The sequence below is a fragment of the Ictalurus punctatus genome, chromosome 5 (genome assembly GCF_001660625.3).
Source record: "Ictalurus punctatus breed USDA103 chromosome 5, Coco_2.0, whole genome shotgun sequence".
NCBI classification, from domain to species: Eukaryota; Metazoa; Chordata; class Actinopteri; order Siluriformes; family Ictaluridae; genus Ictalurus; species Ictalurus punctatus.
The window spans coordinates 17,229,508-17,256,996 of NC_030420.2; the positions used below are offsets into that span (position 1 = coordinate 17,229,508).

The 27,489-nt window shown below is 41.2% G+C and overlaps 2 protein-coding genes across 7 annotated transcripts in view; one reads left to right on the top strand and one right to left on the bottom strand.

Moving 5' to 3' along the window:
• LOC108265536 (citron Rho-interacting kinase) overlaps positions 1 to 25,273 on the top strand; it is a 139,162-nt gene extending 113,889 nt beyond the window's left edge. Inside the window, exons 31-39 of the mRNA XM_017467973.3 lie at positions 18,893 to 19,032; positions 19,142 to 19,234; positions 19,577 to 19,685; positions 19,913 to 20,041; positions 20,232 to 20,312; positions 20,457 to 20,535; positions 22,673 to 22,846; positions 22,969 to 23,299; positions 24,969 to 25,273. Of these exons, the coding sequence (XP_017323462.1) occupies positions 18,893 to 19,032; positions 19,142 to 19,234; positions 19,577 to 19,685; positions 19,913 to 20,041; positions 20,232 to 20,312; positions 20,457 to 20,535; positions 22,673 to 22,846; positions 22,969 to 23,299; positions 24,969 to 24,992 (1,160 nt within the window). The 3' untranslated portion in view covers positions 24,993 to 25,273. The remainder of the gene's footprint in view (positions 1 to 18,892; positions 19,033 to 19,141; positions 19,235 to 19,576; positions 19,686 to 19,912; positions 20,042 to 20,231; positions 20,313 to 20,456; positions 20,536 to 22,672; positions 22,847 to 22,968; positions 23,300 to 24,968) is intronic.
• Positions 1 to 27,489, bottom strand: part of mtmr3 (myotubularin related protein 3) — a 124,454-nt gene that overhangs the window by 25,738 nt on the left and 71,227 nt on the right. For 4 of the 6 annotated variants that reach the window (XR_008396447.1, XR_008396446.1, XR_008396445.1 and 1 more), the window contains exon 19: positions 22,296 to 22,341. The exons of 1 other annotated variant lie outside the window; for it this stretch is intronic. Coding sequence is in view for 2 of the 5 variants with exons in the window: in XM_053680268.1 (XP_053536243.1) it covers positions 22,296 to 22,341 (46 nt within the window). In the remaining 3 variants the exon portion in view is untranslated. Of the gene's footprint in view, positions 1 to 8,794; positions 9,193 to 22,295; positions 22,342 to 27,489 lie in introns of those variants that run through there. One more of the 6 variants, XM_053680266.1, reaches the window with a different exon arrangement.

Consider the following 27,489-nt stretch of genomic DNA (forward strand, 5'->3'; position numbering starts at 1 on the left):
GCGTAGCACTGTCATACCAGGGCAGGCCTGTGAATTGTGCCTTCGCTTCAGATAATAGAGGCTGGCGGCGTGGTTCACAGGTGCCATATATATATCATGCGACATGCTTAATTGCCACGTCACCAGATCATGGCAGGCCTATAAGTAGAGGCATGATTTTCTTCAGATACCGGTCATGTTTGCAAGGCGTTCCCATACTGTTATGCTAAATGCAACGTCTCGTTCCCTTCTCAGGGAACAGGGTTACATGCGTAACCCCGATGTTTGATACGATGGAGAGTAGATGAGGATATCATTAATTTATGTGATGACATGGCCCAACATGTCCGTCAGGACATCATTGATTAAGTCCTGGAACACTGAGATGTACTTATAGTAGCCACTGATGGTGTGTCCCTCCTGGATGCACAGTAAATTATATGCGCTGCACAGGTAGAACTTAGTAAATATCTGAGCTGAGCGGAGTTCTTCAAGTGCAGATTGGATTAGGGATAAGGGATATCGATATTTCACGGTGATTTGGTTGAGCCTGCGATACAAATTCTGAGACCTCAAGATACCTGCTATGACTTTATGCTCTATGGCGCATTCATAACAACGGTGCGGAGTTAAGCCGCTGGCTTTAGCTTTACTGAAGGCTTCACGGAGAACCTGGTACTCAGATGAAATGTCGATGGGCACAGGATGAACAGGACTCTCCACTGAGGTGGAGGTCACACAGAGCTGGGATAACAAGGAAGCAAAAACAAGGAAGTCAAAAAACTAGAATAACAATCAACGAACAAAGGGCTTGGTAAGTCAGGTTATGCACAGTGAGCGTTACTTCACACTGATTGAATATCCAAGGTCTGGTTATATAGGGTGTGACTGTAATTGGAAACAGGTGTGTGTAATTAAAACTTGGGAGATGTTGAACCTGCCTAGCAAGTGTTGTGCTGAGGACTGTAGTCCATAACTGCCATGTATGCTTTGTACTTTTTGTGTTCTGGGAAGTTGAGTTCACGGAAGGAGCCGACCTAACACTGAGATAAATAATGCATCTGTTAACAGGCTACTGAGTTAATAATGGTTAGTTTGTGTTGTATTGACTAACATTAACAAGTAAATAATTAACAAGTAATGCATTTCTATAACACATAACAATAATAACAACAAGAAACAATTTCAGTTGTTAGTTGTATTCACACTTTTGTATATGTAGTATGTATAAATAATGATGTAATATTTCAAGAGCCTTCAACGTTGCTTGGTAATGTCTGGCAGAAGCTTCTGTGAGAGACAAATTTAACTCCAACTTCTCCATTCTGAGGTTCCAAATGAGGTCTGAGACATCGAGTCTGAATGAACCATGTTCAAATCCTTGATCATACAGGCAGCTATAAAGATCAGAGGAAGGTCAAAAGATCTGGCATGATAGTTTAAAGAGACCATGGAAAATGACTTTCAGGTGGCTCCAGAGAATTCTGGCAAAGTGTTTACCACCTTAAGTGGGGGAGGTGAGACCATGCATAAGCTCTGCTAAGCAAGTGTTGGGGAGTGTTGACCTCAATTGTAGAGATTATTGAGCAAGTGAAGGACTTTGAGGAGCTCCATAACCCAGTGGAAATGTCCTCCCTTCATAAGGAAGTGCCACAAATCTCTGGTGTTTTGGAGTCCACCTCTGTGGTTGAGGTTGCTGTGGTGATTAGAAACCTTCATTGTTGCAAGACTATGGTGCCAAACAAGGTTGGGGTTGTGTAGTTAACAAGCCTGTTTAATGTTACATGGAGATCTGAGGTGGTGCTTTTGGAGTGGACAAACTCAAACTATTTTTTAAAAAGAGGGTATTTTTCCAATTACACTCCTTAGACTCCAAGGAAAGACAATGCTAGGCTTCTTGAGTGGAGACATTATCTGATTTTTTTTTTTAAAGCTAGGATTCAGTAGGAATGGTGTGAGTTCTACACAGGCCAGGGACAGTGCACCAGCCCTGTGAGGGATCATGGGTGCATGCTAATCCAGTCTATGTGTGTTTTGTAGATTTGGAGAAGGCCTATGATCATGTACTTCCAAATTTGTTGTCCACCTTCTTGTTGTTAAGTAAAAATCATTTAGGGTGGGTGTTGGATTCCATCAATGGTATGTCTCATCTTCTATCCTGATTTTAATGGGCAGAATCAAGAAGCATCAAAGGGGTGAAGAGGTTATCCAGTATCTCATACATCATGTATCATCTCATATATCATAATGGAAATTTCAGAATTGTTATTACTGGAAGAGTTAGCACATGATTAGGAGGCAATTATTTAGAGACTGGTATGATTTTTGGTTTTTTTTCGGAGGATGATAGCTGGCTTATACAGAAGTCGGTTTGGTTTGCCACAGCATCTGTTCAATTTTAATGGTTTGGCCACCCCTGGCAGCAAAGACACTGTCAATTAGCAGTAATACTTTTCGTCAAACCATTTTCTTTTTATCTCACTTATATTGAGCTGGATGGACAATAAATTCTATTCCATATTTTTTCTATAATAATTTGGACTGTTTAGGGGCTGTGACTCCAGTGGATACACTGCTTAATAATATATTATATATAGGGATGCACCGAAATGAAAATTCTTGGCCGAAGCCGAAACCGAATATAATGAAAAACTTGGCTGAAAGCCAAAGGCCGAATACCGAACACTTTTTTTCGCGTTTCAAATTTTTTCCATTTATTTTGCCATTTTTTTCACCATTGCATAAATTAAATAGTCAAAATGTGCTTTTTACTATTTTGTCTTGCTTTTCAAAGAAAAAAAATCAATAGATACTACAATTTCAAAAATATTTATTTAACACTGAACATTTTTTTTCATTCCAGCAGACATTGGCTACCAACAAGGCACAATATAACTTTAAATAAATAAATGAGTAAAATAAAAATATTTTGATGTAGTCATCTTTATGCCCCCTTGAATAGCCTATGTTAGGCCTATAACTGACTGCTGAAAGAATGGAACACTCTGTAGCCTACAACAAAAATGCATTGACAAGAGTGCAAAAAATGGTTCTATTCGGTTCTATAAGGCTGATTATATTGGGGATATATACTGCTCGCATCCCTGTACACCTCACGGAGTATTATAGTAGATATAGTATAGTTAGATACGTTGTTAATGTTATGTTCCTTGATAGATTTAGGTAGTTTAAACTATAGATTAGTTTATTTAGTCCCCGCTGGTTTTTTCCGCTCCCAGTCCATAGTACTAGTTCATGTTTCTTGTTTTGTGTTGTGAAAAGCAATTGAAATCCATGGTAACTAGCCGAATGATCAATATAGAACTGCCCATGTGCATCAGATAAACAGTATTGTTTCATCAGCTAGTCATGGGTATGTCTGCAATAAACACTCAATCAGCATAACTCGGTAGCATAATGGTTTGCCTGTGGAAATTACCAGCTTTTCAATGCAGGGGTCTAGTTCAGCTCCTGACATATCAGCCAAGACTTTCACCACAGAGCCTCAGTATGTGGATGACTGCTGGATACCTGCCCAATAGCTGTCGATGTAATCCTTACACTGAGGTAAGCAAAAGAGCACATTTGGTGGTGTGGGTTGACCCTACCCTGACCAACCCTAAACCATCCACTGCCAATTTTCATCCATTTCCAAATCATGGATGGTTTGGAGCCTGCCATTTGCATATGTGAGCTGAAGGATGTTGAGCCTGGTCCCTCTCAGGTTGCTACCAGAACAGATCATCGGTATCGGCCGATAAAGGCTATTTTTCCCGCTATCGGCTATCGGCCGATAGTTTAAAAACATCCGATGATCATACATACATACTCCATATCATACAGGAGTCAATCAAAAGAGGGCGGGAAAACACATCGATTTTGTGCTGTGTGTAAAGACGATGTCTCTTGTGTGGAATGACGACAAAACTGCAGTTTGTAAGCTCAGCACTGCTCAAATTTTACAGCGGAAGTGAGCAGCAGCGAATCAAGTCTACTACAACCCCAGCGACTCGCGTGCTGCTCCTGCGCTGTTGGCACTGTAATAAAGGGCCAGTACACCGTTCAAAGATTTAAATGAAGATGAATTGACAGAAAAAAAGGTATATATTGCACAGAAAATATATTTGTAGAGTAGTATATTTCTTATGTAGTTAATGTTAATATGAGTTAATATCATAAAAAAGGTTTATATTAGGCCTATATATTACCAGTGTGATGTTCAGTGATGAAGTAGAAATGCTTTTGTTTGTGGTAAGTTAATGTGAGCCTAACAGGTGTCACGATTCCCCCTTGAAGCAGTGTGCTTTAAGCGCAAATGTGCGAGCACCTGCTTTTCCGCTGTCGACCGTAGTGACATTGGGACACGTGTGTTTTGTTTATGTTTGTCATGTCTCCTCCCTGTTCCGTCATTGGCTGGGAAGTCACGTGTGTCCGGATTACCCTCAGCTGTTAGCAGTTGCGAGGGTAATCATGTCCGCATATATACCGCGCGCTTCCCAGCACACAACGCGGAAGATTAAGTAGTAAGTAATAAGAAGTGAATGTTTAGCGTTAGTGTAGTTCGTGTCATACTTATAGTCATACTTATAGTCATACTTATAGTCATACTCATAGTCATACTCATAGTCATACTCATAGTCATACTCATAGTCATAGTCAGTTCGCGCTGGATATCCGCTTCCAGTTCATCATCATAGTTTGTTTCTTGTTTTGGTTATCGACCTAGATTCCTGCTTAGCCCCATGTATACCTGTTTGCCAATCGCCTGACCTCTTGCCTGTTTATGAATTACATTTTGGATCACGTTTTGGATTTGTCTGCTTGCCTGTCTCTTTAAATAAACAACTGTTATCCTGCACTTGCATCCGCCTTATCTCTGCTTCGTATCTCTGCTACGATGTGTGACAGAATCTTCCGCCTTAACATGGATGCAGCAGGAGGACTAGAGAGAAGGCACGCCACAGCAACTAGGAAAATCGTAGGACAATACCGCATCGGGGAACGCTCGGATTACAGGCCGCATTTTTCATCCGTGCAATTTCCCCAAAGGTACGCCATTGAATTGCCGCCAGAGACAGCGGGATTGGGGAGCTACCCGCTGGAGTTTCTCTTCAGCTGCCAGGAGTATTTCTGCAGCTTGGCGGTTCCCAAGCCTACTAAGAGAGAGTGGATCGGGTTCCTGGTGTCCAGGTTTTGTGGCCCGGCCCGTGACTGGGGGGAGCAGCTGGTGAGTGCTGGGTCGCCAGCCCTCCATGATGTCACTCAGTTTACAGAGCTGTTTATGGAGGAGTTTTCACAGCCTGGACAACTTCGTGGTCTCGATTTACTGGGGTGGAGAGTCAATGGACAGCCCCAGGTGGACCCACCATTCAACCTCTATTATGAGGAGATGGACAGGGCAGCAACCAGCGATCCACTTCAGTTTCCGGCCAACACGGGGGCGAAATCCCCGAGATGTATGACCGAGGGCTGCGGGAGAGAGACTCAGCTTCAATGTCCCACTTGCAGGAAGCTGGGCCTCCAGGAAGCTTTCTTCTGCTCTCAGGAATGCTTCAAGAGCAGCTGGCGGGAGCATAAGAAACTCCACCGGAGAGCCCGTGCAGAGACCCAGCCCGCGACCGACAGGGTGACCTCAGAGCTCGAACCTGAGCCACACGAGGTGGGCTCACCCGCCGAGCTCCAACAAAAGGTCCAAGTCCAAGTCAAGTCTCACGTCCCTGAGATCCAAGTCAGGTCTCACGTCCCTGAGATCCAAGTCAAGTCTCACGTCCCTGAGATCCAAGTCAAGTCTCATGTCCCTGAGATCCAAGTCAAGTCTCACGTCCCTGAGATCCAAGTCAAGTCTCACGTCCCTGAGCTCCAGGTCCAGCCGCCAGCCCCTGAGCTCCAGGTCCAGCCTCCAGCCCCTGAGCTCCAGGTCCAGCCGCCAGCCCCTGAGCTCCAGGTCCAGCCTCCAGTCCCTGAGCTCCAGGTCCAGCCTCCAGTCCCTGAGCTCCAAGCCAAGCCTCCAGTCCCTGAGCTCCAAGCCAAGCCTCCAGTCCCTGAGCTCCAAGCCAAGCCTCCAGTCCCTGAGATCCAAGTCAAGCCTCCAGTCCCTGATGTCAAAGTCAAGCCTCAAGCCCCTGAGATCCAAGTCAAGCCTCCAGTCCCTGAGATCCAAGTCAAGCCTCCAGTCCCTGAGATCCAAGTCAAGCCTCAAGTCCCTGAGATCCAAGTCAAGCCTCCAGTCCCTGAGATCCAAGTCCAAGTCAAGTCTCACCTCCCTGAGGTCCAAGCCAAGCCTCCATGCTCTTATGTCCAAGCCAAGCCTCCAGGCTCTGACGCCCAAACCAAGCCTCCAGGCTCTGACACCCAAGCCAAGCTTCACGTCCCTGAGCTCATGTTCAAGCCTGCTGATCCAGTTTCCCAAGCTCTGCTAATATCTCAGTCTAATGACCAAATGCTGCTCACGCCCAAGTCTACCGACCGGGTCTCCCAAGTTCAGCCCACTGAAACGCACAGCGAAGTTCTGCTCACGCGCCAGTCTGCCGACAGGCCCAGCCAAGTTCCGCTCACGCAACAGTCTGCTGACACGCCCAGCCAAGCTCTGCTCACGCCCCAGTCTGCTGACACGCCCAGCCAAGCTCTGCTCACGCCCCAGTCTGCTGACACGTACAGCCAAGCTCCACTCGCGCCCCAGTCTGCTGACACGCACAGCCAAGCTCCGCTCGCACCCCAGTCTGCTGACACGCACAGCCAAGCTCCGCTCGTGCCCCAGTCTGCTGACACGCCTAGCCAACCTCCGCTTGCGCCACAGTCTGCTGACACGCACCGCCATGCTCCGCCCACGCCACAGTCTGCTGACACGGCCAGCCAAGCTCCACCCGCGCCACAGTCTGCTGACACGGCCAGCCAAACTCCACCCATGCCCAAGGTTCACCTAGTGACCTCAGAGCCTCAGTCTCCCTGTTCAGCTGTGGACATCGCTCAGCCTCCCTGTTCAGCTGTGGACCTCGCCCAGCCTCCCTGTTCAGCTGTGGACATCGCTCAGCCTCCCTGTTCAGCTGTGGACGTCGCTCAGCCTCCCTGTTCAGCTGTGGACGTCGCTCAGCCTCCCTGTTCAGCTGTGGACGTCGCTCAGCCTCCCTGTTCAGCTGTGGACGTCGCTCAGCCTCCCTGTTCAGCTGTGGATGTCGCTCAGCCTTCCTGCTCCATGGCAGATAGCGTTCCCCTCTTCTTCTTCGAGGAGACCCACGCTCCTCTCCCTGGCCGCACGGAGACCCACGCTCCTCTCCCTGGCCTTACAGGGGACTTCGCTCCGCCTTCCAGTTCAGCTGGGGACGTCGCTCCTCTTTCAGGCGCCGAGGAGGACGTCGCCCTGCTTCCCTGCTCCGCCAAGTACAGCGCTCTGCCTTCCTGCTCCGCCGAGGACGTCGCTCTGCCTTCATGTTCCAACGAGGACGTCGCCCTGCTTCCCTGCTCCGCCAAGTACAGTGCTCTGTTTCCCTGCTCCGCCGAGGACGTCGCTCTGCCCTCATGCCCAGCCGAGGTCGTCGCTCTGCCCTCATGCCCAGCCGAGGTCGTCGCTCTGCCCCCCTGTCCAGCCGAGGTCGTCGCTCAGCCCCCCTGTCCAGCCGAGGTCGTCGCTCAGCCCCCCTGTCCAGCTGAGGTCGTCGCTCAGCCCCCCTGTCCAGCTGAGGTCGTCGCTCAGCCCCCCTGTCCAGCTGAGGTCGTTGCTCAGCCTCCCTGTCCAGATGAGGTCGTCGCTCTGCTTCCCTACGCTGCCAAGAACACCGTGCAGTTTCATGTCTCTGCTCGGGACATTCAGCCCAGGGGGCCAGGGCCGCCAATGAAGTAGGATGACTCATGGCACTCCGGGAGGAGTGCCCTTGGGGGGGGGGGTTCTGTTACGATTCCCCCTTGAAGCAGTGTGCTTTAAGCGCAAATGCGCGAGCACCTGCTTTTCCGCTGTCGACCGTAGTGACATTGGGACACGTGTTTTGTTTATGTTTGTCATGTCTCCTCCCTGTTCCGTCATTGGCTGGGAAGTCACGTGTGTCCGGATTACCCTCAGCTGTTAGCAGTTGCGAGGGTAATCATGTCCGCATATATACCGTGCGCTTCCCAGCACACAACGCGGAAGATTAAGTAGTAAGTAATAAGAAGTGAATGTTTAGCGTTAGTGTAGTTCGTGTCATAGTCATAGTCATAGTCAGTTCGCGCTGGATATCTGCTTCCAGTTCATCGTCATAGTTTGTTTCTTGTTTTGGTTATCGACCTAGATTCCTGCCTAGCCCTGTGTAAACCTGTTTGCCAATCGCCTGACCTCTTGCCTGTTTATGAATTACATTTTGGATCACGTTTTGGATTTGTCTGCTTGCCTGTCTCTTTAAATAAACAACTGTTATCCTGCACTTGCATCCGCCTTATCTCTGCTTCGTATCTCTGCTACGATGTGTGACAACAGGAGGTTTTTTAGAATTCAGTCAATGTTAATATGAATTAATAACATTCAATAAGTTAAGAAATCTTACTTTAATCTTCAGAATTTAGTTAATGTGTTCATGTTAATTTGAGTAATGTGTTTTCTGTTTATGATACATTACTGTGAAACAACTTGTTGAAATGGAGAGAATAAATTTTTTATTTGCATTTTTTTCGGAATTGTGTAATTAATTATTATTAATTTAAAAGAAGGCATAAAAGGCATAACTATCGGTATCGGCCGATAGCACTCTGAATAATCGATTATCGGTATCGGCTGAGAAATTTCGTATTGGTGCATCTCTAGTTGTCAGTTCCTTCTTGTCACAATGCGAGTCCATGGAGGCGTATACAAATGCAGAAATTCTTTATTCAAAAGACAGAACACAAGGAGACATACACAACGAATAACCACTGGTGGCCGTGACACTTCTCTAGATGAAAGCATACTGGATGGGTCTATGGACCTACAAAAGGGTAGATCCATGGAAATTTGTGTTGAATGCATAGTAGTCTGCTGGACTTGTTAGGCACAATTTGTCACCCGAGGGCCAAGGATGAGCAGTTTCTCTCTGTGTGAAGAAGTGGCTGGCTGCATACACAGTCATGTTCCATGGATTGGAACGGACGAGTGAGCAACTCCTTGGATATCCAGTGGGCAGTTTAATTTCATTAGAGAACTGTTGGGGTAGTAACATCTAGCCCGAGGTCTAGTTGCAGGTGGTAGCAGGGAGATGTCCTGCCACTGCTCTGCAATAAGGAGAGATTCCAGGGTTAAAGGAGCAGAACTTTGTTGAGGGGTGGTACCCAGCTGATGACCCTGTGATAGGCAAGCATGCCTGAGTATTAGGTGTAACAGGACGAAACCATACTGAACCAGTGTCACTGAGCATGCATTAATGGTGCCAGAAAAGCAGCAATCCTATGAGAAGGGTGACAGACAGTAATGTCATAGCAGATCAACATCTCCCTGTGAAATTAGTGATATTTTGATTTGTAACATTAATTAATCGTGCCAATGTGTGGGTTAATGTGCATTATTTTCTAAAGAAATCATGCCCAAGGTGTCAGATTAGTAATCTGCTTTGGTTACAGCTTGTTTTAAGTCAATTTCATTGAAAAAGTTACTAATGTCAATGTAACAGTCAACGTGCTATAGTTCTATTTAAGATGGTCTTCTCCTATTGTGGTGTATAGAGTGGACCTATTTCTTTAAGTGGAATCACTCCCATTAGCATTGACTTCTAATTGGTAATTAGCCATGCGCATTGATATGTTGTTTGCTCTTGCTAGCTAATACACGATTTAACTTTGCCTCCGAGTGTCTCCTTTGTTTTTCTTAAGTTTTAGTCTAACACAAAGACACAACAAATTGGCAATGAGTGAATTACGCACCTGTATATTGCTGGATATATGGTTATATGGTGTCAGATGGTCTCCGGAGGAAAAGAGGAGAGAAATAGTGAATCACTGCAGGCAGTCACTGCTAGCGAAAGCGTTGCGTGAGTAACGTTACCTGTGCATGACACGCAGTAAAAGATGCTAATAAGCTAACGTGGAATTAACACAATGGCCTTCGTCGGGAAAATAGATGAGTTTGACAGTGCTGATGAAGACTGGGAGGTGTATATTGAAAGGGTTGAACTGTATTGTGAAGCGAACGATGTGGATGCAGAGAAGAAAGTTTCTGTACTCCTTAGTCTCATGGGGACTAATACATACAATCTTTTACGCAACCTAGTAACCCCTGCAAAGCCAGCAAGCAAGACATTCAAACAAATTGTTGATATCTTACAAGGTCACTTGAACCCCAAAACACTAGTGATAACTGAAAGTTTCAGATTTCACAAAAGAAACCAGTCAAGAGAGGAGAACATTTCTGAATATGTGGCAGAACTACGCAAACTTTCACAGCATTGTGACTTCAAAGAGGGACTTTCTGATACATTAAGGGACAGGCTGGTATGTGGCATGTATTGTTCAAGCACACAGAAGAAGCTATTGTCAGAAAAAGACCTGGACTTGGAAAAAGCACTGGCCATTGCCATTTCAATAGAAACAAGAGCCAAGGATGCATCGGAGCTACAAAAGAAGAGTGTAGAAAATGAAATGCACAAAATGTCCCTAAGTGGTGCAAAAAGGCAGAAATGTTATAGATGTGGTGAATCCTCTCATGATGCAAATGATTGTTGGTTCAAGGAAAAAGTCTGTAGAAAGTGTCACAGACAAGGCCACATAGAAAGAGTGTGCAAAACAGACAAAATGCACAGCCAAAAAGGAAAACCAGGTAAAGACAAAGGTTTCAAATAAAAAACTAAACAAGTGCACAAAGTGTCTGAATGTGAAAACATATCAGAGGGCATAGGCTCTGACGAAGATGATCTCTCATGCCTAGAACTGCATAGCATGCCTGAAATGGACAGGAAAATAATATGGATAACAACAAATGTGTCTGGTGTAAAACTGAAAATGGATACAGGCTGATAACCTCAGATGAACTCCTTACCCACTATGACCCATCACGACCCATCAGACTGGCATGTGATGCGTCTCCATATGGCATTGGTACCGTTTTATTGCACACTATGGACGATGGATCTGAGCGTCCGATTGCGTTTGCTTCAAGATCACTGACGAGTGCAGAACGCAATTATGCACAGATCGATCGAGAGGCCCTTAGTCTAGTATGGGGCATAAAGAAGTTCCATCACTACATTTATGGCCAAAAGTTCATCTTAGTGACAGACCACCAGCCCCTTGTGTCCATCTTCAACCCCAGGAAGGGAATTCCGGTGATGTCAGCCACGCGGTTACAACGTTGGGCACTTTTCTTGGGAGCCCATTCTTACAACATAGAGTTTAAAGGTACCAAGATGCACAGTAATGCTGATGCTTTGTCATGCCTTCCACTGTCTACAACTGAGGAAGTAAAGCCTTCCACTCAGGATCCAGAGGAAGTGGTCCATACAGCACTGGTGGACCAGCTGCCGGTAACAAACGCAGAGGTACGAAAAGAAAAGAGAATGACCCGACACTGTCAAAAGTGTATGACATCACCATACAGGGTTGGCCAGTTCATGGAAATGTTATGTTCCCAGAGTTTTCAGTGAGACGTGAGCAACTGTCTGTGTGCCAAGTGATTCTGATGTGTAGCTTTTGTGTAATAGTTCCCGCTAAGCTCCGTACTAGTGTTGGAGAACCTACATGAGGGCCACCTGGGTACAGTCAAGATGAAAACCCTCGCTCGTAGCTACGTGTGGTGGCCGGGGAATAGATAGACAGATTGAGGATCTCACAAAATCCTGTTCAGAATGTCATAACATTCAAAATGTACCTTCTCAGGCACCCTTACATCCGTGGGAGTGGCGGTATGCACCATGGCAAAAAGTGCATATTGACTTTGCCGGGCCATGGAATTCTCATGAATTCCATGTTTCTAATTGCTGTGGACACTTATTCCAAGTGGCCCGAGGTCATACCAATGAAATCTACCACCTCAGAAAAGACTATTTCTGTTTTGAGGAGTATCTTCTCCAGAAATGGCCTACCTGAGCAAATTGTGAGTGACAACGGACCACAGTATACTTCAGGCGAATTCAGACTTTTCATGAAGAGAAATGGCATTAAACACTTCAAGTCAGCACCACACCACCCGGCTACAAGTGGGTTAGCTGAACGGTTTGTCCAAACATTCAAATAGTCCATTAAAGCTATGGAGAAAAAGGACATTCCTCTGCAACATAAGGTGGACAACTTCCTTTTCGTATACCGGAACTCTATGCATGCAACAACAAACCAGACGCCTGCACTGCTGTTCATCTCTGAGATCTCGCTTCGACCTTCTAAAACTGAACTTGCCGCGGGAAGTGCAGAATAAACAGTTCAGCAAGTTGACAAGTAAAGCAGCAAGGAGTTTTGATGATGGACAGCAAGTTTTAACACGTGATTATCAAGAGAACAAGTGGACACCTGGGCGGATAGCCACGAGAGCTGGGCCACTGAGGTACGAGGTGGACGTTGGAGAGCATACGTGGAGACGTCACGTTGATCAAATACTGGATGCTCAGCCAAAGAACACCCCTGAACAGTCTGCATCCAATAAACCAGACATAGTGTGTCCACCAGACTTATCACTTGATTCTGATTGTGACACTAACAAATGTATGACACCTGCAACAGAAACAGTCTCCCTTGAAAAAAACCCTCATGTTACGCCACAGATACAGAGGCGCTACCCTGAAAGGAACAGAGCGCCACCCAAAAGACTGGATCTGTAAAGAACTGACTTGGTTTTATAGTTATAACCATAGTAGTTATAGTTTGTATCATAGACTGTTATAGTTATAGTCATAGACTGTTTAAAAACAAGATTTGCAGAGAGCAAATTATAATGTTTTATTTTCTGTTCATATGAGTTGCATACATCTAAAAGGGGAGCAGTGTAGTGTATAGAGTGGACCTATTTCTTTAAGTGGAATCACTCCCCTTAGTTATTAACTTCTGATTGGTAATCAGCCCTGCTCATTGATATGTTGTTTGCTCTTGCTGGCTAGTACAGGAGTTAAATTTACCTCCGAGTGTCTCCTTTGTTTTTCTCAAGTTGTAGTCTAACACAAAGACACAACACCTATCTTTTCTGTTTGTACCAAATAAAAATCATGGCCAATTCATATTATGAATTAATTTGTAATAATCATACAATGGTGCTTGAAAGTTTGTGAACCCTTCAGAATTGTCTATATTTCTACATAAATACGAGCTAAAACGTCATCATACGTCCTAAAAGTACACAAAGACAACCCAGTTAAACAAATGAGAAAAAAATTATACTTGGTTATTTATTTATTGAGGAAAATGATCCAATATTACATATCCATGAGTGGCAAAAGTATATGAACCTCTAGAGTTAGCAATTAATTTGAATGTGAAATTAGAGTCAGGTGTTTTGAATCAATAGTATGACAGTATATCAGGTGTGAGTGAGCACCCTGTTTTATTTAAAGAACAAGGATCCATCGAGTCTGATCCTGACAACACACATTCATGGAAGTGTATCATGGCACAAGCAAAGGAGATTTCTGAGGACCTCAGAAAAACAGTTGTTGATGGAAAAGAGGTTTGGTCTCCACCAATCCACGATCAGACAGATTGTGCACAAATTGAGGAAATTCAAGACTATTGTTTCCCTCCCCAGGAGTGGTTGACCAACAAAAATCACTCCAAGAGCAAGACATATAATAGTCCATAAGATCACAAAGGAACCCAGGGTAACTTATAAGCAACTAAAGGCCTCTCTAACATTGGATAATGTTAATATTCATGAGTCCACCATCAGGAGAACACTGAACAACAATGATGTGCATAACAGCGTTGCAAGGAGAAAGCCACTGCTGTCCAAAAAGAACATTGCTGCCCATCTACAGTTTGCTAAAGATCATGTGGACAAGCCAGAAGGCTACTGGAAGAATGTTTTGTGGACAAATGTGACCAAAATAGAACTTTTGGTTTAAATGGGAAGTGTAATGTTTGGAGAAAAGAAAACACTGCATTCCAGCATAAGAACCTTATCCCATCTGTGAAACATGCTTGTGGTAGTATAGTGGTTTGGGCCTGTTTTGCTGCATCTGGGCCAGTGTGGATTGCCTTCATTGATGGAACAATTAATTATTAATTCAAATACCAGCAAACTCTAAAGGAAAATGTCAAGACATCTGTGTGTGAACTGAATCTCATGAGAAAGTGGGCCATGCAGCAAGACAACAACCCTAAGTACACAAGTTGTTCTACTAAAAAATGGTTAAAGAAGAATAAAGTTTATGTTTTGGAATGGCCAAATCAAACTGCTGACCTTAATCCAATAAACAAAGTTGTAGAAGTACCTGAAGCAAGCAGTTCATGTGAGGAAACCCACCAACATCCCAGAGTTGAAGCTGTTCTGTACAGAAGAATGGGCTAAAATTCCTCCAAGCTGGTGTGCATGACTGATGAACTATTATCGGAAATATTTAGCTGCAGTTATTGCTGCATAAGCAGCAATGTAGTACTCAAAGAATTGTAGTACTGGAAAGAAATGAGGTACTGGATCATTTTCCTCAATAAGTAAATTAGCAAGTATAATATCTTTTTTGTCTCATTTGTTTAATTGGCTTCTCTTTATCTATTTTAGGAACTGTGTGAAAATCTGATGACGTTTTAGGTCATATGTATCCGGAAATTTAGAAAATTCTAAAGGGTTCACAAACTTTCAAGCACCACTCTAACTACATATTTATATTGCCCTTCAATGCCAATTCCCTAAAATGCTATTGCACTCAAAACTTTGAGTGCATCTACATTGTTCAAAACATGTTTCAGGAAGAAATATTGGGTTACAACAAATTGTCAGACACACAGTGGTGTTGGATACTACTGGTCAAGTCTAAGGTCAAAATCTGGCATAACTGAGACAACTGAGAACTTCTGTTTTTTCAGTTCATTCCTCAACATCTGTGAAACTCTTTTGCAATTCAGTAGGACAGTGGACGTCAATGGGCAGATTTGAAGAACCCTGATCTATTATGTTGGTATAGGTGTACAGTTGGTATGCGCAAATAGATTTTATCCAAATATGGAATTACAGTGTTCAGTCTTGAGCATTACATTTGGGCTTAAGTTAAAAATCCAAGGAATAAGAACGTGCCAAATGTTTATATATGTACATATACCTTGTAAAATGCTTAAAGATTAGTTTTTGTTCCAAGGAGCTAGGACCGAGATATTGAGGTTTCCGTAAACAGCTGTATAACTGTATAAGCTGTATAAAATTTGTTGTGTGCATTGACACAAAGATGGCCTTCATGGTTAAACCAAGTAAAATATTTTTTTAATGGTGGTTTTGTAATGCCAATACATAGATGTAATCATTCAAAAAAAAATTACAAAATAAAAATGGTAATCAACCAACTTTACAATTATTGAACCACTTGATATGGATGGACCCTAGTTTCTCTATTTGGGAAAGACATCACTGCTTTATAAATGTTAGCTTGCTTACTCAGTCACATAATATAGAAGATAGAAAGCTTGCCAAAAAGATCTACAGTGTGACTGGTTCAGGACTTGAATAAATTTATGTTCTGCAAATTGCTATTTGTTGTTACAATCTGCATATGAATATATCTTCTTTTTCTAGTGTTTCCAGGGCATACAGATAGGGTTAACATAAAAAAAAATAGAATTCTGGTATGGAACACATCCATTTTTGGTTTAAATCTGAATACCAAAGCATATACAAATATTTTGATCAGATACAGATACAGATAATGTTAATGAGTTACACCCCTAGTGTGCTGCATGTTGGTAGACATACATGCACATGACACACCAATACATGGAAGCCACCCCATTAATAAAGGTTTATGTTAAGTAAATAAGTAGTATCTGCATATTGATGTTGTATGTAATTATAAACTAAGATTCAATCTAATGCTACTTTGGGGCCATATTCAGTGTTGAGTTAAATGTGCATAATGAGCAGCTAATACAAAAAATGTGCATGTCAAACACACCTGAACAAGCTAACCAAGTTCTTCAGGATTACTAGAAAATTACAAGCAGATAAGAGATAGGTTGGAGCTAAACTCTGCAGATTTGAAGAACCCTGTGATGTTGCAAATGTAGTAGCATTTTAACCCTCACTGACAAGCATAAGCTATTGTATGTGAATCATAAACATAATTAAAATATTGTTCATGTTTATTATTTGTTATGCTTATATTACATCTGTTCAAATGCATGAATATAGTAGGCTTTTCCCCAGATTCTACTAGCCCTAGCTCTGTAATAAGTGGAATCTCAAACTCAAAATCTTTACAGTAGAATTGTACCATAGAAGACTTATTTCTTTGAAAATTTCAGTTTCTTATCTGGCCTTCCCAGAGATATTCAACCTGAAATTGAGGGGAATAAAAAAAATTACACTTCCTCACACCCATAAAAAAGAGAAGTCTCAAACTTGAAATATTCTGCATGCACGCTATACTTACCTACAGTGCCCTTCACTAATATTGGCACTCTTGGTAAATATGAGCAAAGAAGGCTCTGAAAAATGGTCTTTAATGTTTTAAAATCTTTTGTTTAAAAAATTCACAAAAAATATGATGGATATGGATATTTCTCATGGATATCAAGCAATTGCAAACACAAAACAGGTTTATCCAAAAAATATATATTTGAAGTATATTCCCATTGATATTTACATTTTTAGTACACCTGGGTGACTAGGAACAGGAAATTGTTCAACCATGACTTCCTGTTTCACAGGGGTATAAATATGAGGTAACACATAGGCCAAATTCCCTTAGTCATTCATAACAATGGGTAAGACCAAGGAATATAGCTGTGATGTGCAGCAAAAGGTTGTTGAGCGTCACAAAATGGGAAGTGGGTTTAAGAATATAGCAAAAGCATTGAAAATGCTCATTCACACCATCAGGGCAATAATGAAGAAGTTCCAGTCAACTGGAAATGTTATGAATCAACCTGGATGAGGATGTATGTCTATAGTGTCTCAATGAACTGTGAAGTGGATGGTTCGAGTGGCCAAAAAATCTCCAAGGATCACAGCTGGAGAATTACAGAAGTTAGTTGTGTCTTGGGGTCAAAAGTCTCCCAAAACTACACTCCGAAGTCACCTACATCACCACAAGTTGTTTGGAATGGTTTCATGGAAAGAACATCTACTGTCATCCAAAAAAACTCTCAAGCATCTTCAGTTTGTAAGACAATACTGGAACTTCAAATGGGATCAGGTCAGATGAAGCCAAAATGGAGCTTTTTGGCAATAAACACCAGAGTCGGTTTTGGCGCACATAGAGAGGTAGCCATAGGTATCTCATGCCCACATTTAAATATGGTGGTGGCTCTTTAATGTTTTGGGTCTGTTTTTCTTTCTGCCAGAAGACCTGGACATTTTGTTAGGATACATGGCATCATGGACTCTATCAAATATCAACAGATTTTAAATGAAAACCTGACTGCCTCTGCCAGAAAATTTAAAATGGGCCGTGGTTGGATCTACCAGCAGGACAGTGATCCAAAACATACATCAAAAACACAAAAATGGTTTACTGACCACAAAACCAAGGTCCTGCAATGGCCATCACAGTCCCCTGACTTGAAACCCATAGAAACCTGTGGGGTGAACTGAAGAGAGTCCACCAGCATTTGAAGGATCTGGAGAGATTCTATATGGATGAATGATCTCAGATCCCTTGCCATGTATTCTCCAACCTCATCAGGCATTATAGGAGAACCTGTTATCTTGGCAAAGGGAGGTAGCACAAAGTATTGACTAAAATGGCACCAATAATTGTTTTCACACCTATATTTAACAAAGATTTTTTTGATAAACCTCTGTTTTTGTTTGCAATTGTTTTTGTGATTTTTTTTTTCACAGCCTTTTTTGCTCATATTTACCAAGTGTGCCAATATAAGTGAGGGAACTGTAGGTACCCCCTAAAAAATTAAGTATCGAACACTTTCCATTAGAAATTGACCCTAAAAATGGAACTGTGAGCAATCTTGAACATTAAATTGGGCCTTAAGTTATAAGTTCAAGGAACAAGAATGTGCGAAATGTTTATATATGTACGTGTACCTAATGTGCGCTAGAGATCAGTTTTTGTTCCAAGGTGCTAGGACCATCCAGAGCCAAGATATTGAGGTTAATCAGGATTGCCAGGTTCCACATACAATGGCCACATATTGCAGGTGTATAGTGCAAATAGGAAATGTACACCACTGTTAACTTGTTTTCCCCAAAAAGACTTAAAATAGAAGAAAAACCCTCTATCTTTTCCAACTCCCAAACATTTGAGGCTAATTCATGCCTTTTTATTTACGGTTTTTGAGTTGCTCATGGGGTGGGAATTTTACAGTTGGTGCCCTGTTGACCAGAAGCAGATAGCTGAATAAACACCTTATTTGTTTTATTTTTTGGACAAGGAATACCTAGATTAAAAATAGAAAGCAAACATAAAGTGCACGCACCTTTGTGGCACTCATAAAATAAAATAAAAATAAAGAAAAACAGTCCAATTTTGAACATGTTATGATTTCTGACAGCAGTGAAAACCCAGTGATGTACTACAAGGTAAAAACATATATTAATGCACAAATATCCTAGTGTGCCTAAAACAGTGTACACACATCTTTGGGCCACCTGGAATGATTTTGCTTGGGGTCCCAGAAATTACAAAGATGCCCCTGCCTACATTGTTAATGCATGTTAATCTTAACTGTTCATTAATGCAGCACTTAATAATTACTTAATGTTAGTTGGTCAACACATATTGTAAAGTGTTTCCGTGGGTTTTTTATACAAGTCAATATCACTTGTGTATAAGTAACTACATGCTTTATTCAAAGTACACTGACTCAACCCTATTTGAGCTGTGTATTTCTTCTACAGGTGATGAGAGGGCACTGTGCCTGGTGGAGATCAAGAAGGTGAAGCAGTCACTCTCTCAGTCCCACCTCCCAACCTTGCCCGAAATTGTCCCGTACATTTTTGAGACTGTCAAGGGTTGTCATCTTTTTGCTGCAGGGAGGGTATGACTGCTATCTCTCTAGTGCACATACTCAGTATGGAATCTACTTTGGGTCTACTGTGTCTCACTTTATATTAGTTTTTGTGTAATTTTACCCATTCTATCTTTAGATTGAAAATGGCTCCTGTATTTGCGCTGCAATGCCCAATAAAGTCACAATTTTGCGCTACAACGACAATCTGAGCAAATTTTGTATTCGCAAGGTGAGCAGTAATCCTGTCTTTTACACAAACATAATTAAGTATGACTCATTATAATTCATGAAAGACGGGATAAATCATTAACCGTGATTTAGATTAAGAAGCACTTAAGCACTTACAGCTAGAGCTATCAATCTTTTCTTAGATGAAAAGAACATAGATATTTAACCAGACAAATAATTATTCTCCAACATTTATTTCTGAGGAGTTCTTGGCTTATATGTTGGCTGTACCACCCATGGGAATAGGTTTATTTACAGACATTGTGCAATCCTTCTCCTTAATCATCTGTGTGGGCTCCTCTCCCTCTCTCTCGCGCTCTCTCTCTCTCTCTCTCTCTCTCAGGAGATTGAGACCTTAGAACCCTGTAGCTGTATTTACTTCACCAACTACAGCATCATCATTGGCACCAACAAGTTCTATGAGATTGAGATGAAGCAATACGTGCTAGAGGGTGCGTGGCTCAAAAATTATTTCAGTAATTGTTTATTTCTCCCACTACTGGAATTGAGATTCACATACTGCAGCTGACAGTGCTCTTTTTTATATGAATGCTACTGTAAAATAATTTACAGTGATCACAGTGGCTCTATATAGACATCACAAACTGTACTGAAGAGAAGTCTTGTGTAAGGATTTAGCATGTGGTGTATTAATCTGGCATTTTGTGCATTTTCACAGAGTTCTTGGACAAGAATGACGTGTCGTTGGCTTCAGCTATGTTTACCACATCCTCCTACAGCTTCCCCATTGCAATCATGCAGGTGTCGAGCACAGCTCAGAAAGAAGAGTACCTGCTCTGTTTCCATGGTCAGATTGAGATACTTATTATTTATTCAATCACTTTATTTGTCATTATCTATTTAAAATTCCAACATAAAAAAGCACAGGACAGTGGCATGCAATGACTGAATGTAAAACACTTAATTGGCTAAGTATCTTATAACAAGCTGAAATATGATATGCCCTCATATACTTAATGCACTGTTTGCACTGGCAGAGTTTGGAGTGTTTGTGGATGCCTATGGCCGAAGAAGCCGCACAGATGAGCTCAAATGGAGTCGTCTTCCTCTGACATTCGGTACATTTGTCTTGAGAAAAACTGTCTTCATTTTCAAAAAGAACATGTGCCTGACCATTATACAGATGGCACAAAATACTTTCCGAAATGTTCCGTTTAATAGTATGTTAGTATTTTATTGCCTCAATCCTCTCTGTTCCCCAGCCTTCAGAGAGCCATACCTGTTTGTGACTTACTTCAACTCACTGGACGTTATTGAGCTTCAGGGTCATGCTGCTCTTGGGTGCGTTTCAAAGTAACACCACATAGACGTGTAGTAGTAAATCAAAATGACAGGACTTACAGTCCACTCTGAATGTATCGGAACAGCAAGGCCAATTCTAATTTTTTTCACTATACATGGAAGACATTTGGGTTTGAGATCAAAAGAAGAGTATGAGACTGTGAATATGAAGCTGCAGTACAAGCCTGGAAAAGCAACACATAAGTGCAACAGTTTGGTGATGTCAGTGGGCCACAGGCTTGATGCAGTAATTGCAAGCAAGTGATATCAAGTGTTATTTACATTAATTTACGTCAAGATTCTGTTCCTATACTTTTGCTCACCTAAAAATTGGGTGGTCTGCCATGTTGTTTAACGTAAAAGATGTAAATATATGGAAATGAAAGCTGAAATTCTGATCTATCATCACATATTCATCTTTTGATCTCAAACCCAAATGTATTCAATGTATAGTAAAAACAATAGAATTGGCCTTGCTGTAGAATTGGGGCCTGTATCATAAAAAATAAATCTATAATGTTAAAATGTGGGAGTAGTTAGTCTAACCTACTTGAAAGCAAGTTAAAATGTGTCCAAATTTAAATGTACTCAAATGTTTAAAAATTAATTATTATAAATTGCTCAAATTTGTAACAATTCTCTTGACACAAGGTGTGTGAAAAGTTATGAAGGTTATGGTTAAGGCTGGGGCTAGAATTTATGCTTTTTCTTATAACTTCATCCATTTAAAAACAAATGAAAGCCAGCGTTCATTTCACTTGTTTAAATTTGCATAGGTTTTCCAGGTCATCAAGTTAATTTCATAAAAGTTTATATATAAAATTTTAATGCATGAAAAGCCAATGAGTGCTCCGTGATGGATTGGCACCCCATCCACAGTGTACCCCACTTTGTGCCCTATGCTCCCTGGGATAGGCTCCTGGTTCCCCATGACCTTGTAGGATAAGGGTATAGAAAATGGATGGATGGAAAAGCAAATGAGACTATTAGTAATAGGCAAGGGGGAAGTGGTGGCTTATTAGTTCAAAGCTCTGGGTTACTGATACAGTGGGGAAAATAAGTATTGGACGCGTAAACATTTTTTTCAGTAAATATATTTCTAATGAGGCTATTCACGTGAAATTTTCACCAGACATCAGTATTAACTCAAGAAATCCAGAAATATACAGAATTCACAAAAGTAAAGTCCATAAATAAAGTTATGTGTAATAAAGTGGAATGACACACGAAAAAAAGTATTCCTTGCCTTACCTTGTCTTGGAGAACTGCTTTTCCTTAGCGTGTTCAATACTTTTTTCCTGTAATTCCACTTTATTACACATAACTTTATTTATGGACTTTATTGTTGTGAATTCTTTATATTTCCGGATTTCTTGAGTTAATACTGATGTCTGGTGAAAATTTCATGTAAATAGCTTCACTGGAAAGATTATTTTGTAAAAAAATGTTTACATGTCTAATAGTTATTTCCCCCACTGTAAGAAGGTCAGGGATTGCAGTCAGGCCACAACCGCCAATATGATTTAATGTCCATTTCCAAAATAATATATTTGTGGTGTTTATTTGGCAAATTTTCAGTAAGGCTGAATTGTGGGTTTCAGCATTTATAAACTCTGACCTCACTGTCAAGATTTAGTAATAAGCTGTAATTTAATTTATGGTCTTATTGTTAGTCCTAATTAGAATAAAGTGACAGACCATTAACATTTAAAATTCAAACAAACATCAGTCAATACAACCCCGTCCAGGGTGTCCCCTACCTTGTGCTCCATGCCCGCTGGGATAGGCTCCAGGTTCCCCGTGACCCTGTAGGATAAGCAGTACAGAAATGGATGGATGGATGGATCAGTCAATACGTATGCTAACTAACTTTGTTACTGAAATATTTATTTTACATAAATAAATAGAACTAAATGCAAACATTAAAGTTAAATCAATGTGATTGAGATTCGTTATGGTTAAGGGTATGGGGGTTTAAATAAAATGTAATGAATACAATTTATATAATTGAAATATAAATGAAATCATTTGCAATCAGGAAAAGTATATATGACCTAAAATGACGTTCTACTGTTAATATTGTACTGTTAATACTGTTAATATTTGTGTTTTTTGTGAACTTGTAAACTGTGTTCAGGCCTTCTTCACTTGTTCACTTGGATGTCCCTAATCCGCGCTACCTAGGCCCGGCCATCTCATCAGGTGCCATTTACCTGGCCTCATCATACCAGAACAAACTGAGAGTGATCTGCTGCAAGGGCCATGTCGTACGAGAGTCGGGAGAATTGCAGAGGACAGGTTCTAACAGGAGGTACACATCTAACATAAAGATAAATGCTGTGTAAACAGTATATTCACAAATATATTATTGTATAAGTATAAATGTTATAAACAGCGTTATCTAAGCTGTGTATTTATATACTTGATTGACAGCTTTGACCTCTGCAGCAGCCCAAACAAGCGTGGCCCACCCACTTATAACGAGCACATTTCAAAGCGGCTAGGCTCAAGCCCTGGAGCTCAAGATAGTGTTGTGCACCGGGACCCTAGCACACCACACCGTTACCGTGAGGGTCGCACTGAGTTCCGCAGGGACAAGTCTCCAGCTCGGCCACTGGACCGTGAGAAGTCGCCAGGACGTGCAGTGATCGATGCACGCAGAGAGAGATCACCAGGTCGGCCACTGGATGAGCGAGAGAGAGAGCGTGAGCGCACACGCCTGCACACAAGCTCAGTCCGCACTCAACTCACACCAGTTAACAAGGTACGCATGAGACACTGCCACGTTAACTGCGTGTCCTTCTAGGGATGCCAAGATCAGGGGTTTAAAAGCTATACATGGATACATGCTGATACTTTGTATTAGGTAGCATCCCTACACAAACAAGAGACGTACATCAGGGGCGTCACTAGGGCTAATCATTTGGGGCTCGAGCCCAGGAGAACTTCCCAGGAGTTTAGAGGAAATGATTGCCAAAATCTCTCTCTTTCTCTGCCCACACACACACACACACACACACACACCCCAGTGGTATCTTTTGGGGCCAAACGCACATATACACTGTATTCTTACTTTTTCCCCAGGGCTGTTTGCGTATAATGAATTCAAATGATCAATGATAGCGTATACCCTCATACCCATTTGTTTTGCTGCTCAGTAGTCCCTTAACTACTCTTGTGTTCGCTTCCCCTTTAATTGTATCGTGTTTTTTCATGTTTTCTTATTTTTTTTTTTTTGTGAAACTCACAACTCTTTTTGTTGTATTGATGCGTTTTTAATTTGAATACCACCCTTCCCCACCCCTGACCACTGCCGTCATTGACTGAAGACATTGCCCTGCTGAAGCAGTCAGGTAAAATTAATAAAAGAGCTTGAAGTGTACTCAGTGAGAGAATGATTCTACTCTCTTCTGTCCCTGCTCTTGCGTTGCTTTAATCACCATCCATTTATAATATTGCAGTGTATTGCGATTTATTTATATATCTATCACATCTTTTAGTATTAGCTTTATAGCAATCATTACCTGACAGGTGATGAAATGAAACAATTCAAAAAAGCACTTCCATATTATATTCCTCTTCTTGGAAGGCTCAGGAGTTGGAATCATCTTCTGACCATTTTAGCAAAATGTTTTCTCTGTATCCCCCTTACAGCTGTTTTGTAATGTCCGTCATTCATTTTACTCTACACTTAAATTAAGGCTTTTTTCACCGTATTTCCTTTATGGGATTATCTTTTTTTCCCAACTGATTAACAAGTAATCATTAGTTAAATAACTGAGATACTGTGTTGGCAAAGTTACAAATAAATATAAAAAATCTGTATTAAAATTACTGGCTTATGCTTTTCCTTAATTGGTGTCAATTGTCATTTAATTAAATTTGCACTTTTATTACATTGAAACAGTAAAGCTTTAAACAATAAAAGAATCGGTATTGAGCAGTATCACTCGATGTAATTTTTTTAGAACTATTTTAGGACTACACCACTATATATATATATATATATATATATATATATATATATATATATATATATATATATATACACACACACACACACACACACACATAATATATACATATATTTTTATATATGAGAATATGATAAAGTTACATAGAATTACTTTGTGTTACTTTGCATTTAATAATAAACTAGATCCATTAGCCCCTGAGTTATCAGATCCTAGAAGCGCCCCTGATGTACATGTTTTGCCTGACTGAATATACAGAGAACCTATAACTCTTAATGACATACAGTTGTAAACAAAACCACCCTAAGTTTGTGAAAAAGTAAATATATAGTTAACTGTAATTCACTGTGACTTTACTGAGTCTTGTTCCCTCTGTGAGTAACTAGTGATTTGTGAGCTTGGCTCTATAAGACAGAGCCTGCTGAACTCTGTGACCTCTCTGTCCCGGTGCTGGTGTAGGTGTGGGACCAGTCTTCAGTGTGAACGCACCCCATGGACAGCTGAAGTTTAAGAGCCATCGTCCAGTCCCACCATGGATGGACATGCCATTTTACAGGCACCTCTTTTAATACAACTATTCCATCATGCCATTGCCTGCTGTGAGCAGAACCACATCATATTTATATTTTTTGGATTTAGCTGTTGTCCAAATGTATGCGTGTTGCTCACATATTTACATAGGATTTATGAGAAAGGCAAATGATTAGTGAAAGATTGTAAGTGATATATTAATATACATTAAAATCCTATACACACACCCAAAACACAGCACATCCTTACTGTACATATGTGGCCAGCTTTTATAGTTTAAAGGTATGAAAGAGGTATATTGAATGATATAGCCAGGTCTATTTTTTAAAGATTAAAAAGTGTTTGTATAAATTTAAGACAGATTTCTTACAGAAAAGCTTAAGTTTTCACTTTCACATATCTGCTTTAGTGGACATCAAGCATCAAGCTTTTCTGATATTTGTCTGTCAGTCTTTTGTTCACAGTTTTAGAAGAGCTGACTGACAAAACTACTTATTAGGCATGTGCTGATAATCGTTTTGTTGTTGTTTCTTACCTTGCTCCTCACAAACCTATAAAGGATACTTATTTGTGCCACATACATCAAGAATTTTATAACAATAATTATGACCGTGACCTTTTTGTGACAACTTGCATAGGCCTTGTGGGGTGATGACAGGCAGAAATAATCATCTTCTCACCCTTGCACCAGAAATAAACATACATACATTTTCTACTCATAAGAACTGTGACTACAGTCAGAGCTTGAAATATCACTGTCTGCCAAAAGCTTAAGCTGGTTTGTTTTGTCCTAATTCATACACAATGAACCATGCTATTGGCTACTGTCATTTTGTTTTCATACAGGAGAGTTAAGCAGGTGGCTTTTTCACAAAGTTTAACGTGACTAATGTGGTTTAAATGTGATTGCAGTTTATTAAAACACACACCCACACACTTTACATTTGTTGGTCAGTGCTTCAAAAATTTATTTCACTGTAAATGATCTTTATAATTTGTCTAAACATAATATTGTAGCTGTGTTGAAAAAAGGTCTGCCTGGCTGTGACTTCTTCTATTTCTTCTTCTTGAGCACTGCTTGACTGTCAAGCAGCCAAAGGACTTGGTGGTAGCCTTGACCAAAGATATAGAACTAAACACAGAACTACACAAGGAGGCTTCAGGTAAACAGCCTCAATTTGTGTTCACTGTAGGCCATCCTATAGGCTGCCATTTCAAGGTTAAGATGTGATGACCCTCAAGTTTTGGGCCCAAGAAACTGTCATCAAAGGTTTCATACATGTGCCCCCAGGATGCATATTTTTCATTCCAACATCTGATGACTGAGTTATAGAAGTGCTTGGCCAACTTCAGCTACTACATTAGGATGAGATCTCATTTCCTAGCATGAGACTGCTGGACAGTTGTAGTGATCTCAGGGCTGCTGATAATGAGCTTGCCCATGTACCAGCAGTGGGGACCTCTATTTCATTGTTGGTGATTTCACAACAAAAGGCAGTGCGGCAGAAAGTCTAGCCTAAAGTGATGAGATGACGACCTATGAAACTCATGACTGCTTCTAGCAGAGTTGTACAAGAATTCCAGCACAGACAGATCAAGGACAGGAATGACTGATGTCTCTTTTAACTATGGCATGATGTCAGGTTTGTTTGGTGCTGTCCCAACTACCAGAGGTAGACTAAATAGTCTCTGGTGAGGGCTAATGAGGCTCAGAAAATCAATTAGAAGCAGTTCTTTCACTGGCCTCATTTGTTAGTGCATGGGCATGCTCAGCACTCCCTTCTAGCTAGATTACAAGCTCTGATTCAGGCGATAATAGCTCTCCTCAGAGAAGGGGGCTACCACTCTCCAAACAATACAGTGGGTTATGCTTGGCAATCTGAGGTCATGATGCAATGTCTTATGAGTGATCAGCATTTTGGCAGAGTCAGTCAGGCATCTCATCAGATAGTCAGCCTAGCTAGTCTTCAGGTGGTCATACAAATTAGGTGTTTGAGGCTTTATGGTGGGAAGCATGTTGTGATAGTCATGGTACAGTTATTGGTACTGTTGTGCCAGTTTATGTGGTTAAAATGGAAAAACAAAAACAAAGCAAATAAACAAACAAATAAACAAACAAACAAACAAACCCAGCAAAGAAAATGTTCAGAGGTAATGTAGGAGAACAGTATTCTGTACACTATACATTTTTCAGTGGATAACTGGTTGGGCTCTGTACAAACCAAACCAAAACAAATTTTGTTTGATTTGCACCAGTAGTTTCATTTAAAGAAATTTATATTTATTTATATTTAGCACACATACCTCAGTCTCAATTTTTATCATCAACAGACAGAAACACCATACCATTCTATTTGTCTTCACATGAAAAGGTCAAGTTTATGGAATACTACACTCCTACATTAATATATGTTCATTTCATGCTAATATAGTCCCCTCCAAAACTATT